The 20,442-nt window shown below is 40.4% G+C and overlaps 1 protein-coding gene across 3 annotated transcripts in view; it reads left to right on the top strand.

Moving 5' to 3' along the window:
• EPHA4 (EPH receptor A4) overlaps positions 1-20,200 on the top strand; it is a 188,542-nt gene extending 168,342 nt beyond the window's left edge. Inside the window, exons 9-17 of one of the 3 annotated variants that reach the window (XM_006861878.1) lie at positions 1,665-1,723; positions 2,827-2,940; positions 3,978-4,163; positions 8,408-8,469; positions 8,928-9,137; positions 11,533-11,682; positions 15,059-15,252; positions 19,506-19,661; positions 19,978-20,200. In XM_006861878.1, the coding sequence (XP_006861940.1) occupies positions 1,665-1,723; positions 2,827-2,940; positions 3,978-4,163; positions 8,408-8,469; positions 8,928-9,137; positions 11,533-11,682; positions 15,059-15,252; positions 19,506-19,661; positions 19,978-20,092 (1,246 nt within the window). In that variant the 3' untranslated portion in view covers positions 20,093-20,200. Of the gene's footprint in view, positions 1-1,664; positions 1,724-2,826; positions 2,941-3,977; positions 4,164-8,407; positions 8,470-8,927; positions 9,138-11,532; positions 11,683-15,058; positions 15,253-19,505; positions 19,691-19,977 lie in introns of all 3 variants that reach the window. The other 2 variants (XM_006861879.1, XM_006861880.1) reach the window with 2 other exon arrangements.
• The last annotated feature ends 242 nt before the right edge of the window (positions 20,201-20,442 follow it).

Below are 20,442 nucleotides of genomic sequence, written 5' to 3'. Positions count from 1 at the left end.
AGGGACCCTGGTAGGACCGCCTCTCCAGTTGCACCAGGTCCATTCCTGTAGTCTCTGCTGTTCTGTTTCCTGTGAGCTCCTGTCCTTCTCTGATTGTTCACAAGGCAGGAGTTAAAAGGATTTGGGTGCTGGACTCTGGCAGATACACAGTGTGTATCTACAGATACACACTGTGGCTTTGGAGGCATCTTTCCTCACCTGAGGAACTTGTGTGTAAAGTCCTAAGAAAACACAGATGATTATAAATCCCATCATGAACTCTGCATCCGGGGACAGAAACATAAGCACATACATCATATTCACCAGCAGAGCCTGCTATTCCCTGAACTTAGGGATTGTTAGCTGCTCTGGACTCACGGTGACCCACTGCACTGTGGGACAAACTGTTGCCATTCTGTATTCTCATTGTGATTAGACAATGAGATTGGATCTATTGTGGTTGGATCATTGTGATCCTTAGATTTTTCGAGTCCATCTTAGTCTGAAAGCATCATTGAAAGTTGTTCATCATCAAAGCAACATGCAAGTCTGTACTAGAACGTGGGTGGTGGCTACTTACAAGGTTCACTGGCTGGGGTTTGAACCTGGTCTTCCTCATGGAAGGCTAATAATATGAGTCCAAGATTTCCTATTGCTAAGGCTTTCTAACCAAGCCAGATCTCAGTCCCGGTAAGAATATTGCAGGAGAGGACGCACTGTTTATTTATTGTAAGGTCACGATATTGTAAGGCCAAAGCAAACAAAACCTTTTCATTTTCCCTCTCGATGTTTTGTCTACAAAATCCTCAGGAATGCAACCCAGTGCAAAGCAAAAGTTTCCTTTTTCCTTTTTCACAAATAATTTAGTGATTTGTATGTAGCAGTTGAAATCTGTATGTATGAAAACTAGTGTTTTAGGCATATGACGTAACAAGATAGTGAGGTGGTGTTTTCTGGTGATGATAATTATTGTGGTAATAACAGCTGGATTTAGTCTTATTACCTACTGCCCACTGAAAGAACCTTGGGGTTGCACTGAAGCACTAGGCTGCTAAATGAAATGTTGGTGGGTTCAAGCCACCAAGCTGCTCTCTGGGATAAAAACCTAGTAATCTGTTTGTGTCGAAAATCCCATGGGATAGTTCCACTCTAATACATGGGGTTGCCATGAATTAAAATGGACCCCATGGAACGTAAACCCAACAAGCAAAACTAACACACACACAAATCAACACACTGAGCATTTACACTATTTGATTCTAGTGGAATTTATCCATGGAAACGTATTTATTTTCTTCAGACAATAAATGAAAATTTGACAATAAATTCATAACCTATCTTCCACATGTTAAACGATGCCAGTTTAGTATTGTGAAAAACATAGCTTCTGGAATCTGACTGCTAACCACCATTAGTCACCTCTTCTGTCACCTCTTACAAGCCTCAGGTTTCTTATCTGATGTATATTGTTGTTGTTGTTGTTGTTAAGTGCTGTGGAGTTGGTTCCAAACCATAACGATCCTGTATAGAGTTTCTGAGGAGCGGCTGGTGGGTTGAACCATAGACATTGTGGTTTAAACTGACCTTGTGGTCCAGCACATTACAGCTTGTCTTATATCTAGTATTACAGTTTTTGCATTGAAAAAAATTTTTCCCTGTTTCAATTTTTTTTTTTTTTTAAACAGGCGAAGTAAGTACAGTAAAGCCAAACAGGAGGCTGATGAAGAGAAGCATTTGAATCAAGGTACAGAAGATGAGAGTAAAAACTATTTTTAAAACACTTCTTATGTTTCCTTAGTTAGAAATTTGTAAATGATATTAATTTGGCTATTAACATCATACTACATTTTCCAGAAAACATTTCAAATATCCAAATAGATAATGTGATTAACAATTACTAAATTTAGATTGGACTTAGATTACACTTGACAAGAAGCATGGTACCACATAGTTGATTTGAGTTTGTGGATTCTGGTGAACCTCGACATCTTTTCTGTTTTGGAAAGAAAGAGCTATAAGCCAACATTGAACTTAATTGACCTGGAAGCTTCAGTTGGAGATAATGCTGTAGTCTAATTGCAGAATTGTTGGACTCCCAGGAAGTTCCATTCAGCCATACTCCACACTTACTTAAAAATTAAATTCAGAACATGAGCTCTCAGGCAGCCGAGAGATGGTTGGGCCAAGACACAGCTGGAAAATCAAAGGGATTGGGCCAGCAGGTGTAATCTGCAGTTTCAGTTCCCCAAGCCCCAGGAACTCCAGTGGTAAGAGGTAGATGGCAGGAAAAAACTCCTAAGTTATTTTTTGTGTCTTCTTGATGTCGTAACCTAGATTGAATCCAAGTTTGATAGTCATTGGTCACGTAGTTCATTGGTCCAGAAAGTGAACAAAATGCCAATAAGACACCATTGAGAAAGAAAATCCCTAATGTCTGTGCTAAAAAAGGACAGCTGGGGGCATGGGGAAGACTTTGGGCAAGGAGAAGGGAGTCATGAGCAGCTGATTGGGTTAAATGTATTTAACTAATACATATCACATCTCCTTTTCCTCCATGAGATAGGGTTTTTTTTGTTATATGTATTTTTTAATCCTTAAAGTGTGGCTATATCCTGCAAAGTTGGTAGAACGACAGCTTCTTAAGTAGCTAGTAAGTCTTTGTTTACTCCCCAATGAAAACCAGAATAAAAATTTAAACATTTTCACCCTTCAAGAACATAGAGTTTAGCCAAACTTTTGCTACATTTAGTAGTGTTGGACCCAGATAATTTTAGACCCACACAACTTACTTTGAGTTTTAGTGGTTCCTGAGAAATGTTCAGCCCACCGATCTGGTTTACTACTCAGGTGTTAGGACTTATGTGGATCCCTTTACATATGAAGATCCCAACCAAGCAGTTCGAGAATTTGCCAAAGAAATCGACGCATCCTGCATTAAAATTGAAAAAGTCATAGGAGTTGGTAAGTGTCAGAGTGTCTTGTTTGTCTAATAAATCAATTTCCGTGGTGGATCTTATATAGAGAGAGATAGAGAGAGGGGGAGGGAGAGGGAGAGGGAGAGGGAATGCTCTGGTAGCGTAGTGGTTACGAATCGGGCTGTGAACCTTAAGGTCAGCGGTTCGAAACTACCAGCCGCACCGCGGGAGAAAGATGAGGCTTTCTACTCCCGTAAAGATTTACACCCTCGGAAACCCTGTACAGGGTCGCTATGGGTTGGAACCGACTCAACGGCACTTAACAACTATATATATGTATATATATATATATCCATGAACTATATAAATGAGTGTATGCATTGGACACATTAGAGTCTCTGTGTATATGTAAATATCTTTATGCATGTTAATTTCATCATTAGAAGTATCAAAGTTGGTGGGTTGTAAAGAACACTGGCAAACATTCTGACTTTGATCCTAAGAGAGTTTTGCATGGTAAACAAGCACTTAGGTTCTGAAGTCAGACTAGCTGAATTCAAATTCTCACTCTGCTTTTTATTAACTACAAGACGTTGGGCAAATTCTATAACTTCCTGAAGCCCAAGATTCCAATGGATCTAAGAGTAGCATCATCTCATAGGGTTTGATAGTAAGCACCCCAAAAATATTGTTGTTGTTAAAGGCCATAGAGTCGATTCCAACTCATAGCAACCTTGTATAGAGTTTTCAAGGAGCAGCCGGTGGGTTTGAACTGCCGACTTTGTAGTTCCCAATCCAGTGCTGATCCTACAGCACCACACCAGAAGTCCCCACAAATATTAGCTTATTCCTATTTCAACTTTAGCAGTCCTGGTGTGGCGCTGTGGGTTAATGTGCTGGACTGCAAAATCAGTTTGAAGAGCAAGGGAGGTGGTTCAAGCTCACGAGCAGCTGCTCCTCGGGAACCCTATACAGGGTGGCTATAGGGTCAGAACCGACTTGACAGCACTTAAAAACAACAACATTTCGTCTTTTCTGTGCTTTTGGTCCTCGGTAGATTCTGTTGTTTTGTTTCTCTCAAAGGTGAATTTGGCGAAGTATGCAGTGGGCGTCTTAAAGTGCCTGGCAAGCGAGAGATCTGTGTGGCCATCAAGACTCTGAAGGCTGGTTATACAGACAAACAGAGGCGGGACTTCCTGAGTGAGGCCAGCATCATGGGACAGTTTGACCATCCTAACATCATTCACTTGGAAGGCGTCGTCACCAAATGTATGCAGGTCACTCCTTCCACCAAGCCAATCGGAAGTTACTGGGAAATTAAACACACATTTTCTTTCCAGGGAAATGACAGATGGAGCCGACCCACTGATTGCTAATAGGAGGAAATCAATGAAGGACAAGTCATTAATCTTGTAGTCAGCTCCAAATGGGTCTATGGTTTCAGCTGATGCCCTATCACCAAGGCAGCTTGTGGGAGATTTGGGAGAAATTAGTACTGCAGATTTTTGGTGTACCATGCCATCTTTCAAATCTTTGCTAGACCAAACTGATTGTCACAGGGTAGGCACAAGCAGATGGTAAGCGAAATAAATTTAAGTACTTTTCATATAATACACAACAAATTCTCGCCACACCTCGTGCTTGGTACTTGGGATCCAGATGCAGGAGTGCCTCCTGGGACTCTTCCGTGATTTAGGGGGATATGCTTGTCTGCTCTTCTTGATTGATACCCTTTGCTGCTCAGTACCTATTTACAGAAGTACCTGGTTGTGAACCTGCCTCCTTAGTCCATTAGCAGTCTCTGAGCCTGTGAACCATGCTTGAGTTAAACTACCACACAGCTCAAGAGATGCATTTTGGGAAGCAAACCCATATCCAGCTGTAGGATTGGCCAAGCCTAGCTTATCAAGAGCATCATGGACAGCATAGCTGAAGTGGTTATTGTGTAAGGTGACTCGGGTCCAGGAGACCTGGTACCTACTACAGTTACAAGACAAGGGTCTTATAAATCTGAAGCTGTGTCTCCAGCAAGGTTCGGGTCTACTTGAAATGTCACTGCCATTGAAAACTCCTCAGGACAAAGTTCTTCTCTGAAATTGGAAGGGTTATCATGAGTCGGAGTGGATTCAGAGGCTGTTTTTGTTTTCTTTTGGCCTTATCCCTGGACATCCTGAAATCCGTAGGTTGCAGTGGAGTGTGAGTGTACATTTCTAACAGAGTCACAGTGGACACCAAAACTGCTCCGTCCAGCGACAGCACTGGACAACCAATCTTTGGGCTGCACCTTATCTCGAGTGCTCCTGAGGCTCAGGGACCTTGACTGTGCCTCCATCTTAGTGTGTCAATGTGGTGGTGGTAGTGGTGGTGTGTGGTAGAGGTAATTCATAGCTAACCCTGTCTAGGGCTTCGGCAGCTATAAATCTTTACAGGCACATAAAGCCTTATCTTTCTCTCTCTGAGTGCCTGGCAGTCTTTAACAACCCACTGGTGTGGCGCTGTGTGTTAATGCACCAGACTGCAAAGCCGTTTGAACTGCAAAGTCGGCGGTTCAAGCTCACCAGCTGCTCCTTGGAAACCCTATACAGGGTCGCTGTGGGTCAGAATCAACTCCACAGCACTTGAAAACAACAACACACCACCTAGGCTACTTCTGTTTCAGTTTACTGGTCTGTAAAATGGAGATTAAAAACAGAACTTGCCTTATAAGGTTATTTTGAATGAGAGTGTTTAACTAAAGCTTAGTAAATTACAAAAGAAACAACTCTACAAGTGAACTGCTGTTGTCATCATGCATTAAGAAATACATCTTTCCAATTTTCCAAATAGAACCTTGGTGCTAAAGTTATATAATCCCCTCCACCCCACAAGGTGAAAACTATAATTAGCATAGAATAGCTCTATTTGCTTTTAAGATTCCTTTCAAAGACAGGATATTTTTCTGTAGCATGTGGCCTTCAGGGCTGACCAGAACCCTGAACGACTTTAATTAAAAGATAACATTCTCTTTAAATACTTCTGCAGGTCCATTTTCTAAAAAGGAGGCTCTGTTCAGCTTGGGGTGTTTTTCCCGCCATTGCAGACAGTGATTTTCAGAGCACTTCAGCAGAAGAGAGAGAAAACAGGGGATCTTTGTATGAAAGTCCCACTATGACTGTAAAACCCAGATCTATTACTGCTGTAACTATTATAAACGACTGGATGCATTTGCATAATGCAGTTGTCACTGAATTAAAATGATTTAAAAGTTCCGCGATAGATGAAGCTGCACTGGTCCCCTCATGATCGTGATTGCTTCCCTGCCTGGTCCAAGGAACAAGCCCAGGAGCCATGACCCCCAGCTCCATTCTTTTTATAAGCCTCTCTGCTTATGAAGACCTGTGTCTTTATTTCTCTGGTAGCGCTTGTAAAGACTCTTGACAACTGGATCCTTTTAATAAATAGAAAAAGGAATGTAGCAAAATTGTGAGGAAGGTGTCAACAGTCAAAGGAGGGAGGTGTGAAGGTGAAGAGGTGGAGAAGGAGGGTGTGAATTCATTACCAGCAGTTACTAGAGTAACTTCTGAAATTGACAGGAGAATCATAAATGCTTTCATACTACTCCCTCTCTTGAATCTTCTACCCTCTTCACTAAAGAGGGACCTGGAGAAGTGGAAGTGTAGTAGGTGTTTATGCTTAACGGAGAGAGTCTCCCATGAGTTGACAAAGTATCTTTTGATTGAGGCAGGTTAATTAAAGCTCATTTAGATGCGTTTATTCTGTCAGAAGACTGATCACAGATTTAGAGCATGAATCAATGTGAAGACTAGACCTAGAACTGAGAGGTTCTTATTTATATTGATGGGGGGTGGGGGTGGAGATACAACAGTATATGGAGCCCATCCCCCACAGCAGGGTACAACAGGAAGAGTGTATAGTTATCACTCAATGTTTTTGGTCTACCTCAAGGTGTTGCTTTTTTTTTTGTCTACCTTTCATTCATTATTTGAAAATAAAATGTCTAAAGTATTGTTTTAAAATCCAGTTTTTAAAAAAGTTTCTTAGATTCCAAAAGATTTCTTAGATACAACGTCAAAAACATGGTCAGTAAAAGGATGCATGGGTAAATTGGACTTGAAAATAAAAATGACTGTTCTACAAATATTTTTTGCCTCTAAAATTAAGACATTCCCTACGAAATTGACAGGAACTCTGGGTGGAAATTTTATTAGTTTAGAACAATGACGGGTGCTTTTCAGTGGTGGGTTGCCATCCCATTTTCACTGACTAAAAGTCAAAGTCCAAACAGAAAGCAGAAGCAGAACATGAATCATTTTCATTTGTCAGACTAGCTTTTCAGTTCCCTTCACATGCATCTTCCAAGGACTTTTCTCTTTAACCTTTCCCTTAGTCAAACCTGTTCCCTTTCCCATCCAAGACACTTTGTTATTTTTGTTAAGTAGTGTCCAGCTGGTTCCAACTCATAGCAACCCTGTATAGGGTTTCCAAGGAGCAACTAGTAGGTTTGAACTAACAGCCTTCTGGTTAGTAGACCAGTGCTTATCCTACAGTACCATACCAGGATACATTGTTGTTGTTAATTTCAGGCTTCAGATTCATTGTTGTTGTGAAGTGCAGTCAAGTTGATTCTGACTCATAACGACCCTGCACGTTTCTGAGGAGCAGTTGGGTTTGAACCGCTGACTTTGTGGTTCAAAGTCTAGTGTTTATCCAGCTGCGACAGTACCACACCAGGAGCCCTTGGGTTCATTGCTAGTGATCAAGCAACAAAAGAATGATGTATATTTCCTTAGGTGTTCAGCAAGCAAATTAAAGTTAAAACCAAAGTATTGGTTCCTCCCACCTCTCAGACCTAAACTGAAATCATTTTGATTTCCTGCTTAAAACACAATGGGGTGGGGCAAGGAATGTTGTTGTACTGACTTTGAAATTCAATCTTGGATAAAATAATTTAATGGCTTTTTTTTTTTTTTTATGGTTTTCCTTGTTTTTGAGGTAGGCAGTTAAAGGAAGCAAATAGAATAAACTTATTTCCAGATATGATAAGACTGACCCGAGCAAGACGTAACTGAGACATGAAGAACTCTTAGATTTCTCAAAATGTCTCTCTGTCCGCTAGCGTCACACAAGTGGCTCTTCTGGGGACATAATAAATGAATTAGCCTAAAGATTTTTTCTTGTTTAAACAGACCTGCCCATTTGTCTTTATTCCCTTTTTTTGCTTGAGAGAGCAATTATCCATTCGTGTGCTCCCTTGGTACCAGAACACGCTTTAGTGAAAGACCTTGTCAACAAGCCACCCAAAGGGTTAACCTTCCAGATGGAATTGAAACCTACTCGTCTTTTTAATATTTCATTCCTAGCTCCCCACAGCTGAGGCATAAGCTTGGCTTGTTTTAATTAAATTAGATCACACAAGACAGGTGTCTTGGCAGTAAAATTGTGCATAGCCCATTTTTATCTCATTAACTGCAACGCTCATCAAGAATTTGTGTTTTTCTTTCTGAAAACTCCAGGTAAACCAGTAATGATCATAACAGAATACATGGAGAATGGTTCTTTGGATGCATTCCTCAGGGTACGTGACTACTTTATATTAAACCCCAAAATGCTGGTCTTTAGAACACTTTCACAGACTCGGAGTCTTGGATTAGTTTGGTTTGGTGGTTTTCATGGACCTTTTCAATGAAGTAAAGGAATAAGAGTTGAAATCAAGAATAATGTAATTTTTTAAGGCTATTAAATAATCCATGTTCTTTGAGGATAGTATTTGATTTATTCTTGGAGAGTAGAGCTGTTTGAGCCATAGATTCATTATAGTTGGATAATTTTCATCTATCACAGGCTGAACACCCAGCTCCTCCGATTACACTCTACTAGTGAATTAGTGACTCTGGTCAGAAAGCCCCGGAAATAATATGGAGTTTCATTGCGGACCGGATAAAGAGATCAGAAGAGATCCAAGTTATAAATGCTTGAGGATAATTTAATTTGGCCTAATGCTAATGAGATGTTCTTCATTGCTTTCCTATGCAGAAGAATGATGGCAGATTTACAGTCATTCAGCTAGTGGGTATGCTTCGTGGCATTGGGTCTGGCATGAAGTATTTATCCGATATGAGCTATGTTCATCGAGATTTGGCCGCAAGGAACATTCTGGTAAATAGCAACTTGGTCTGCAAAGTGTCCGATTTTGGCATGTCTCGAGTACTTGAGGATGATCCTGAAGCTGCTTACACCACCAGGGTAAGGAGATGTTGTGACCACTAGACTTTGACCCTGATGAAACTGTTCACACTGTTCTCACCTTGATATTCAGGGCCTTTGTGATTTTTTTTTTTAATTTCTCATCTTTCAGAGCCCCTTTCATCTGTTTTTAAACCATGTTCCTAAGAAAGATAGAGATTTTAAAGCAAAGAAGTTAGATGAGTGACAGATAATGATAAAAGTCAGAAACTAGGAGCAAATTGAATTCTTTTTCTCTCTACATTTTTTTTGGACAAAGTACTAATAAGCAATGAGAAGGTGTCTTAAAATGTAAGTAGTGCAAAGAGAAGCATTATGGGTAATTCATCTAACAGAGAATCCATTGCTGGGGGAAAATAAAATCAGAAGATAGCTTCATGTATTAGCATGGTGCTTTACGTTTCATCTTCCTTCCTTCCTTCCATTTGTTTGTTTACTCATTCTTTCTGCTTGTTTTAAATTTTCTATTTGGTTTGTTTAGATTCTTTAAAAAAAATTCTTCTGTTGGAAGTTATGGAAATGAATATTGGTAATGTTTGCATGGCATTTTGAGTGTAATTGTCACTGTATTGTACACTTAAAAATAGCTTGGAAAACAAAATTCTATGTTTTCTATATTTTACCAATGTTTCTTTTTTTTAAAAAAGTTGCTTAACCTTAAAAAAAACAAAACCTTCTTATTCTAACTAATATCATGCCATGTTTCTAGTTGGTTGACTACGAAATCTGAGAATGTACATAAAGAATTTATAAATATCTACAATGTGCAATGTTTCCCAGTATCTAATGGCCTTCGCTTTACTAGTGGTAGATAAGCAGGGATAGGCAGGGCACAGTTTAGAGGGATAACAGCAGATAGTTAATGGCTGTGGCAATCTGAGTGTAAAATACCGTTACTGGTCATTAAGGGAGATGCTGCGGAAATCGACATGAAGCATTTATTAGCTGTGTTCTTCTATAAGGATGACCATTTTATTACATCTACAATCCTAAACATAGGGGGTTTTGTTGTGTTTTTTTTGTTTGTTTGTTTGTTTGTTTTTGAGAGGGTAATATTTCCTTTTGTTGACTCTAATTTTGATCCTAATATGTTTTCTTTTTTGAATTGCCAATCAGTTCATTTAGGAAATAATGCATCTTTGTGAATGCTGGAGATCTTTTATTTTCTCCTAGAAGTTGAAAGAAGTAAAGTTAAAGGAGACTTCTAGAATGGTACATTTACAAAGATCAGCTTTAGCCAAATATTGAAGGAAGGCACTGGTGTCTTTTTTTCGTATATAATGAATATGAATGTAACACAGTAGACTTCAGAGTACACACTTTATGAACCTATGGGATTTCCAGTACAATCTAATCACCCTGTTTAAACCCAGAACGTATTCCCATAGAGTAAGTTTTGACTCATAGTGAACCCTATAGGACTGAGTTGATCTGTGCCCCCAGGGGTTTCCATAGCTGGAAATCTTTACAGTAGCAAATTGTCAACATCTTTTTCTCTCCAAGCGGCTGGTAGGTTCAAACCTATGAACTTTGAGTTCGCATATGAGCACTTAGTGCATCATCAGGGTCCCTTTGGTCCTGTTTTCTGTGTGTCATTGAACCACAAGATCAGTGGTTCAAACTCACCAGCCACCCCTCGGAAACCCTATACAAGGTTGCTATGAGTCTTAAGCATAGTGGTTACGAATCGGGCTGCGAACCGCAAGGTCAGCAGTTCGAAACTACCAGCTGTTCCACGGGAGAAAGATGAGGCTTTCTGCTCCTGTAAAGATTTACAGCCTCGGAAACCCTGAACAGGGTCGCTATGGGTCGGAACCGACTCCCCGGCACATAACAACAACAACATGAGTCTTTAACGACTCGACAGCACTTAACAACGACATCTTGTAATTATGTTGGGAATATGGCTACCATAGGATTGTAAAAGAGGTGGTAACTTTCATATTGAAGTCCTTTAGTTTATGATTTCTAAAGCAGTGCCAAGCATTGACTTTGTGCTGCTGGGTGAGAGAATCCAAAAAGTCAAGCTATATGCCAACTGCACATCCATTGATAACATCACATGGATACTCTACAGATAACATATGTGTTTTGTAAAACCTGAGATTCTCTCTCTTCTTCAATATTGCCGTAGGCAGACTCAGATAATTGGTAGACTTTTTAAAGCTAATTAAGCAGATTACGCATGTACGTCCCCATGACTAAAAGAAACATACGAGAAGCAGCGGCTCAACCTGGAAGACTTTAGTTAAAATAAACAAGTTTCTTATGATTGTTTTTAGAACTATCTCAAGAATGCAGTTGTCCTGCTTGGCAAGCAGTAACAACATCCAGAAACGAAAATGGCACATCAGTGACGTACTTAGGGAATAACTTACGACTCCAATGTTCACAGGGTGGCAAGATTCCTATCCGGTGGACTGCTCCAGAAGCTATTGCCTATCGTAAATTCACATCAGCAAGTGATGTATGGAGCTATGGGATCGTTATGTGGGAAGTGATGTCGTATGGAGAGAGGCCCTATTGGGATATGTCCAATCAAGATGTAAGTTCCTGTGTCCAGAGATATATGTCCTTGCATTGAGATTCATGAAGTCGTCGTGCATTGCTTTATGATAGGATGAACACTGGAGTTGGAATGATATTAGAGATTTGTATTACAAATGTATCTAGCAATCTAATTCAACATCATGGTCATGGATTTCAAGGAGAAAAATTAGATGTCCTAAGTGTAGGATACTGTGGGAGATGGATGCACAGATGGATAGAGAAGATGGTTTGGAATGGTATTTTTACTTGGATACATTTTGAAACCTAGCTGAAACAAATGTGAAATTGAAAATGTTAAAAAATTAATAAAAGTATATGTGTAAAAAATGCCGATTTTACATGTGATGAAATTGACATGAGAGGATTATTGGAAGAAAACGAGTAAATATTTTAAAGCTGACATAGTTGTAATTAGAGCTTGCCCCTGAAGGGCTCTAAAATAAAGCTTCACTAAATGACCCTTTGTAAATTATGCACATCCCTTTAAATGTACCATCTGGACTACTTTGTAAAGGAGTATCCACAATGCCTGCAATTTCAGAAAAGCATTCAATAATGACACTAATAAGATTCCAGAGTAATAGAATTTAATTACAAACATCTTCGGTGAGAAAGAAAGTGAGGCAGGGGGAGCTAGGGCAGGGAGTGATCCTAGAACACATTTTTGCTAATTCTGGGAAGGTTTTAGAGTTCATTCTAGAAGAGTTAGCTATCAAATAAAAATAAAATGCTCACCTCTATATTTTGAACTTTTCTGATTTTTGTGTGTGTGAGATGGAACATCAATATAGAATGTTGACAAATGAAGAGTATTCGGTTTATCAATTAAAATTAGTAGCAGGCGTCTTCTTCTAAGAATTCTAAGGCGGAATGTTAACCTGACCATCCTCCTTGCCCTCCTGAGTCAACAGGAAGTTGCCAAGACATGACAATTAAATGAAGGACCAGGTGCACTTCAGAAATATGAGGCAGCCCTCTTATCAATGGAAGAATATTCAAAGCCAAAAAGCGGTTAATGTGCTCCATGTCTAGTGAGCTAAGGAGAACGGTCTTCTCTAACTAGATTAAGGAGAAGGGCATGTTGACATTGTATTACCTGTAAATGATAAAGGAAGATTCATAGCAGATGGGAAGAAAGCAGTAACAGCTAGCATAACTGATAGGGAACTACAAACTAGACAAAGACTAAAAAGGGTGAATCCTGTTTGTTGTTTGATTCGAAGATACTGTGCCACCTTCTTTTAACAACATGTGGGTTCCGGTTAGAGATGCTCAAAGGGACAATGGCAAACCAGCTTAAATGAGCAAATTGTACATTCCTTTAACTATTTGACATTTAAGCTTTGCTTTATTTTAAGTGATGGTCATAACCCATTGTTCATGGGAGCACATTCTTTATAAAGATATTGTCACTTCTTTCCTATGCCAAGTATCTTCAGACCTGTGGTAATTTTAATAGTTTAGATATTAAAATATTTTTTGTTATTTTGAACTTTCAAGTTGTCTGGTTTCCCCCCATTAAAAAAGCATTTAAAGCCATCTCTCACAGATCATAGTGAGCTAACATTCAGTTATTTTCTCTGTTGAAATCTGTGTAGATCAGGAATCAATAGGAAATGTAACTGGAGAATTACTTTCATGCCTAGAATTTATTTGGCATATGGTGAATGGAGGGAAAGTAACTGTTGAAAATATGTCAGACTTATCAAGTGTTTTGTTTGTTTTAATCCTCTGCAGCCCCTCTCCTCCAAACATTAAGCAGTAAACTGATAAAATATGCTTTATTAACCCACAACCCATCTTTCAAGCTGGTGGCGGATAGGGAGCTTATGAAAGAGTATTAATCAGTCGGAGGGTCTCAACAAATTGTGTTACCCCACATCAGCCCATTGCCACTTCTATCCTCATCCATTTAATGGAAAATATTTTCATCAAGTGTAGAGTTTAGACGATGCACCTAGAAAGATAAAAGAAAATCCGAGGCTCAAACAGTCCTATGCAGTTGCCAGAAATTAATAGAATACTGTTGAGTAAGACAGCATAGAGGAACCTACCTTAGAAGGAAAAGCAAATAATATGAATACAATAGGATGTTGACAAAATGCACGAAGAAAAAAGTCTCTGAGAGCCTAATGAATTGCAAGATGACAGTTAACCTGAAAAGCAGTGCATTGGTTAGAAAGACCATAGAACTATATTACTGTACAAAGTAGATCCAAATGATTTGATAATTTTCTCTTGAAATTGTTGAGCAGACAACAGACTCACGAGAGGTGAATCCAGTACGGCCAGTAAACTTGTTGGTCATAAAGTGATGAATACCACTGGTTGGTTAGGTATTAGCTATCATGTTGGTAGGGAAAGGAAAAAAAAGAACTGTTTTAAAACAAATAAAACTCTTACAACCCCACCAACCAACCAACAACAACCCCGGCAAAATCTCATGTGATAGCCATAAACAAAGCTTATTAGTACCCAAGAAACTGTGAAGTAAAATAATAATAATAAAAGAAACTGTGAAGTAATTCTCTCTTCAGATTTGACAGCAGTCATTTTACACCACTAGGATTTTCATACTAAAGGAGGTGGGCAAGAAACAAAATGACTGTAGTCCTTGTGAAGACAGATCAGACAAATTCAAATTAGAAGAAAGACTTAGGAAATGATTTTGTTTCTGTGTCATAGGCAGAGAGCACCTCCCATTACTACGCCCTCCTTAGATCTGTGAGGGTCCACTGTAAAATGTGAATGCCCTAGAAGAATGCCTTTCATTGGTTGACAACCGGCTGAGACTGAGAAGGGTTATAACAACTCTATAGACAATTCATGAGGTGCCAAAAATGACAGGAGCTGAAGGGAGAGGTGTGAGAAGTGGACTATTTCAGAGAAGGACCGTTTCAGGAGGTCTAGAAGGTGGCCTTCATGTTGACCCACCCATAGCCTGCACAAGAGAACACAGTCTCGGAGTGAGGCAAAGGAAATTCCATTTTGGTGGCATCTAGCCCCTTTTGCTAAGAACATTTAGATATGCTGATTTTGAATAACAGAATGCAGTGAGGCAGGGCCCTGGGATTTCTGAGGGCCACCACCCAAACACCCTGTTACTCATCTGATTGGGTCCTGGCCATTCTAGAACCCTGATGCATCTTCACTTCAGAGTTTCAAGTTGGCATTGCCTGCCATTTGAGAAGTGATCATAGCAACTGCTGGCTTCTCTCTCCTGTTGCCAGAAATCCTCAGATCCAGCTCTGACTTCTGTGAGTTGGAGCTGTGCCCACATTCAAACCTGCTGGAACATGCCTGTTGGGGAGGGTGGACATCTAACAACAGCTTGCCTGGCAGCTTAACGTACCCTTGTGTGTCTTCCATAGGTGATTAAAGCCATTGAGGAAGGCTATCGGCTACCCCCTCCAATGGACTGCCCCATTGCACTTCACCAGCTGATGCTGGACTGCTGGCAGAAGGAGAGAAGTGACAGGCCTAAATTTGGGCAGATTGTCAACATGTTGGACAAGCTCATCCGCAATCCCAACAGTTTGAAGAGAACAGGGACCGAGAACCCCAGGTAAGCCTTGCCTGCTTAATAGTGATAAATGAAAGAATGCATTAGAGATGGCAGGCCAGCAGTGACACTCTGTAATCCTGCCTTTTCATTAGAAGTCACTTCCTGGCTCTCCAAAACCTTGATGTGGTCTTTCTCAATTACTGGATTACTTAACGGTAGTTCTCCTTACCATTTTGCAAAGCCTAGTACCTGACAGGAATCCTGGTGTGGCGCTGAGGTTAACATGCCCTGGACTCCAATGTCATTTTGAACTTAAAAGGTCGATGGTTCAAGCTTGCAAGCTGCACCTTGGAAACCATATACACAGTCGCTGTGAGTCGGAATTGACTAGATGGCACTTAATAACAATACTTGACAAGCCTCAAGTACTTATATGTAATAGTAAAAATAACAACAACCAAGAAATAGCTAAAATGCTTATTTTATGATTCTAGATCTGAAAATTTAGGAAGAAAGATAAAATACAATTTGGGGGAGATGATCAGGCCAGTGCTGTGTTTTGAAATGGGAATGGTCAGTAAGAAATTGGGTTAGTGGACAGCTCTTTGAGCACTGTGATTTCAAGTTGATTCATAATGTATTAATTGTAGCAAGAAATTTGTTTTTCATTCTTACGGTTTCTCTTGTGTTAACCGTCCCAGAGGAGAAGGAAGTAGGGTCTCGATAGAAATTGGGTCACAGAACAGGTAGGTGAACATAAGTGCCTTGGGCAAGCCCCTTACTCAAAGGAACTTTTCTACATGGGAAACAGGTTCAACTGGGAGAGATTCAAAATATTTAGATAACAGTCCTGGTAGTAAAGGAATGTTTGTTGTTCCTTGCTGTCGAGTTGGTTCTTGACCCATGGCAACCCTGTATAGGTTTTACAAGGAGTGCCTGGTGATCTTGAACCGCCATGCTTGTGGTTCAAAGCGACTTTTTGTAGTCCAGCACATTAACCCACAGTACCACACCAGGACAGTCCTTAGCAGAGAAATCCTCTAAGAAGGCAGGCACAAAGATCAGGTGATTCAGACCGGCTTGGGGCATCTTAATCCATTGTTGCCAGCTCAAGTTCAGCTCATAGCAACCCCACAGGACCAAGTGATTGGGTTTCTAAAGCTGTCATCTTTATGAAAGCAGACTGTCACATCTTTCTGGTACTGAGCAGATGGTAGCTTTGCTTCACCAGCCTTTCAGTTAACTGCCAAGCCTTTAACCACTGCTTCAGCGGGGTTCCCACATGAGGTATCTGTTTCCAAATCGGAGCTTCTCAAAGGCTTCTCTTTCATCAGGACCCTGAGGTCCAAATCGGAGGACATTTTTTCCCATGATAACCAAGCCTTTGTAATTAGTCTTTGTAGACACTGTGATCTGTACTCTTGCTGCTGAAAACGTAACTGAAGATCCTGGAAGAGAAGAAACACAATGATTTTTATAAAACATGAGAAAGAGGAAATTTGGGTAAACAACAGAGAGACCTTCTATTCTTCTCTAGGTTTCAAATCCCTTAGCATTGGCCTCTTTACAATGGGCTCATTTCAAATGCTTCTTAAACAACTTGGGTCCAAATTCACATTTTATCTCTGCTACCTACCACAGATCTCTGGGAGAGTAGTGAGTTACACGTTGGGCTGCTAACTGCAAGGTCAGCAATTTGAATCTACTAGTTGTTTCTTGGGAAAAAGATGAAACTTTCTACTCCTGTAAAGATTTACAGTCTCAGAAATCCTATACAGGGTCACTATGAATCAGAATCAACTCAAAAATACCACCACCAGCACTTACTACGTGATCTATATGGAGCCCTGTTGTGGCGCTGTGGAATAAAATACTGTACTGAAAGTTCCGTTTGAACCACAAGATCATTGGTTCAAACGCACCAGCCACTCCTTGGAAACCTTATACAGGGTCGCTATGGGTTGGAACCAACTTGACGGCACTTAACAACAGCAAGTTCCAGGAACCTAGAGTCCATATCCTTGCCCTTTATTACTAATGCCGTTTGCTTAAAATGAGAAGTTTATGCAAATGATTAGTCTTTATATCTAATTGTGAGTATTATTAACATGCATCCAACCATATATTAAATGTATAAAAGTAGGTGGCAATATTTGTTAACAACTCAGAATTAGGGGAAGAAATAAATCTTGATGATTTTTGCTGAAAAAATCTTGCAGAATTTTACTTAGAAAATTGGATTTAATTGAACTAACAGACACAAAACAACGGTCACAAAGGCCAGCTATTATTGGACCAAAGACTAATAAAGTTAATCTTCAGGAAGATGTATATAAAACTAGTAATTCAACCCAAATAGTTTAGGTAAAATGCAAAACAAAAAAAAATGGAAGTGGATTAATTCTATTCTGTAGAAAATCAATCAAGGCGGTATGTTGATTTAATTTTGTTTTCACAAGAAAATACTTTTAGACTGAAAATTCAGGAGTGCAGGTATCATTCTGCTTATAATATTTTTACTCATAACCACAGTCTCATGATGAAAATCTGGCCAACGTGTTATTGTTGTAGCTAAGCCCTGTTGAGTCTGTTCCAACTTGCAGTGATTTCGTGTAGAGTTTCTGAGGAGGGGCTGGTGGGTTTGAATTGCTGACCTTGCAGTTAGCAGCCCAGTGCTTATCCTATAGCTCCATACATAGACTCCTGGATAGCATGTTAAGATAAAGAAAAAAATCCTATAATTTCCAGAAAATAAGGAAGTCCAAGAAAATATAAGTTAACATGGCAGTGCTGTTATATAAAGATGACGTATGAAATAACTCTGCCAAGGCCTGCCCTCTGCTTCTTAATTAGTTTGATGATGATGACTCTTAATTCTTTTAATAAAGACGAGGATGAGCACTGAATACTAGCTACAAGTTCAGTGGTTTAAACCCACCAGTCACTTCACAGAAACCCCTATATCGTGTCACAGTAAATCAGAACCAACTCAATAGTGACTTAATGACAACAACTCATAACTTTGTGATTTACTATATACCAATATCATGAGAAGTCTTGGTAGAGCCTTAGGTTAAGCATCAGGATGCTATTTAAAGTGGGTGGTTCAAACCCACCAGCTGCTCTGAGAGAGAGAGAGACGAAGCTGTCTGCTTTTGTAAAGATTATTTATGGACAGGGTTGCTATGTGTTGAAACGGACTCAATGTCTCTGGGTTTGGGGTCTTTTGGATATCACAAGGAATGGCATGTCATGAACTGTAGTAGCTCTTAACAGTAATCTAATTAAAAAAAAAAAATGTGCCTGGCCTAAGAAATGCATAAACTAATAAATAAGTTAATAAGAAGCACTTTAAATTTGTGAAAATCAGTATTTAGGGACTTTAGCAAGGAAATAGGAGAAGCACATTCCTCAGTCCAAACAGTGATCAAAGTGGCCATTCTTCCTGCTAGTCTTGGCACATGTGCTGGTCAGTCATGGCTTGATTAAAGAGGGGATTAACTCCCTGCTGTCCCAGTTCATTTGAATGCACTGAGTCTGCCTGCAGACCTGGCTGGATACATACTGGACTTGAACTCTCACTGTTTTCTCTGCTGCCATCAAGTCTGGCAGTTTGCAAGCTCCTGGCTGTTCGTATTCTACTTCAGTGGGCTTTCTATAGTTGCCAAATGAATGGCTGTAACATGCCTGCCTGGCAGGGGCCAGACTCCTCTGCGGACCTGAGCAGGTTTCAGCCACAAGAGCTCCTCAAGTCTTTACCCCAGGCTACGTGGTAAAAGACCTGCTCTGAGCGTTAATGTGCTAAAAAGTCCCTATAAAACAAATGCAGGAAGTAGAATGAAGAACAAACGGGGTGATTGCCAAGACTTCACATTACCATGGGGGAACCCAGATTGGATTCCTATCCGATTCACCTCATAAGCAGCTATCATCCACCTGTCAGTGGAGGATTGCAAGTTCTTGCTGTGACACTGAACATCTCTCAGCAGAGCTTCCAGACTAAGCTGCTAGGAAGAAAGCCCTGGCGATCTGCTTATGAAAATCAGCCAGTGAAAACACTACAGGTCACAGCTAATCATGGGGCGATGGCACAAGACCAAACCGAGCAGGGTTTCATCCCATCGTATTGAGGTCGCCACGAGTTGGGGACCAATCCAAAGGCAGTTAACAACAACAGGATGATAGATCCACCTTGCTAGTCTAACTCAAATCTACCCTTGGTATTTTGGTTCGCCTTGACTGAGTTTGGCAAACTGCCCTCTGTGTCTTGTTGTCTTGCTGATAGCTTCTACACTTGCTCCTTCTCCTTCCAGACCAAACACTGCCTTGTTGGACCCAAGCTCTCCTGAGTTCTCTGCTATGGTATCCGTGGGCGATTGGCTCCAGACCATTAAAATGGACCGGTATAAGGATAACTTCACAGCTGCTGGTTATACCACACTAGAGGCTGTGGTGCACATGAACCAGGAGTAAGTAGTCAGCGATGTAACACCAAAGGGTAAATCTGGATTTAATAGTATTTTCCTTATTTTTTTGCTTTGAGCTGCATAATCATCCTACTCATTTAGAAACAATAATAAATAAAGCCAGAACTGGAATGCCTCTCATTTTGACCAAGTGTCATTTGCACACGGCCCCTCCAGAGCCACTGTCATTGCTGCACCCGACTGCTTGATTGTGCTGTCTGTCTTGTGGCTGATTCAAATGTGTGTCTGCTTGAGACCCGACAAAAAGATTCCCAGGACTCACGGCTTGCTCTCTCTTCTCTCTTTTCCCTCCATACAGCGACCTGGCAAGAATTGGCATCACAGCCCTCACGCACCAGAATAAGATCTTGACCAGTGTCCAGACCATGCGAGCCCAGATGCAACAGATCCACGGCCGTATGGTTCCTGTCTGAGCCAGTACTGAATAAACTCAAAACTCTTGAAATTAGTTTACCTCATCCATGCACTTTAATTGAAGAACTGCACTTTTTTTACTTCGTCTTCGCCCTCTGAAATGAAAGGATAACTCAAAAGAGAAAAAGATCTGCAGCATTGCTTGGTGTACAGATTGTGGAAACTGGGGGGCTCATGGACATGACTAGCCGTCTTTGGAATTCGACCTTGAAGGCATTTTTTTCTCAGAAGCACTTCTGTAAAATACACATTACCTGAATCAGTAGAACATCGCCTCTGAGTTCCGATGCTGTATTGAGTGTTTGCTGGCAACCATGGAGCTTCGCTGTGATACCTGTGCTCCTTTCTC

Source organism: Chrysochloris asiatica, unplaced genomic scaffold, assembly GCF_000296735.1.
Source record: "Chrysochloris asiatica unplaced genomic scaffold, ChrAsi1.0 scaffold00044, whole genome shotgun sequence".
NCBI classification, from domain to species: Eukaryota; Metazoa; Chordata; class Mammalia; order Afrosoricida; family Chrysochloridae; genus Chrysochloris; species Chrysochloris asiatica.
The sequence above is the reverse complement of the archived record's forward strand: the minus strand, read 5'-3'. Positions and strand labels throughout refer to the sequence as shown.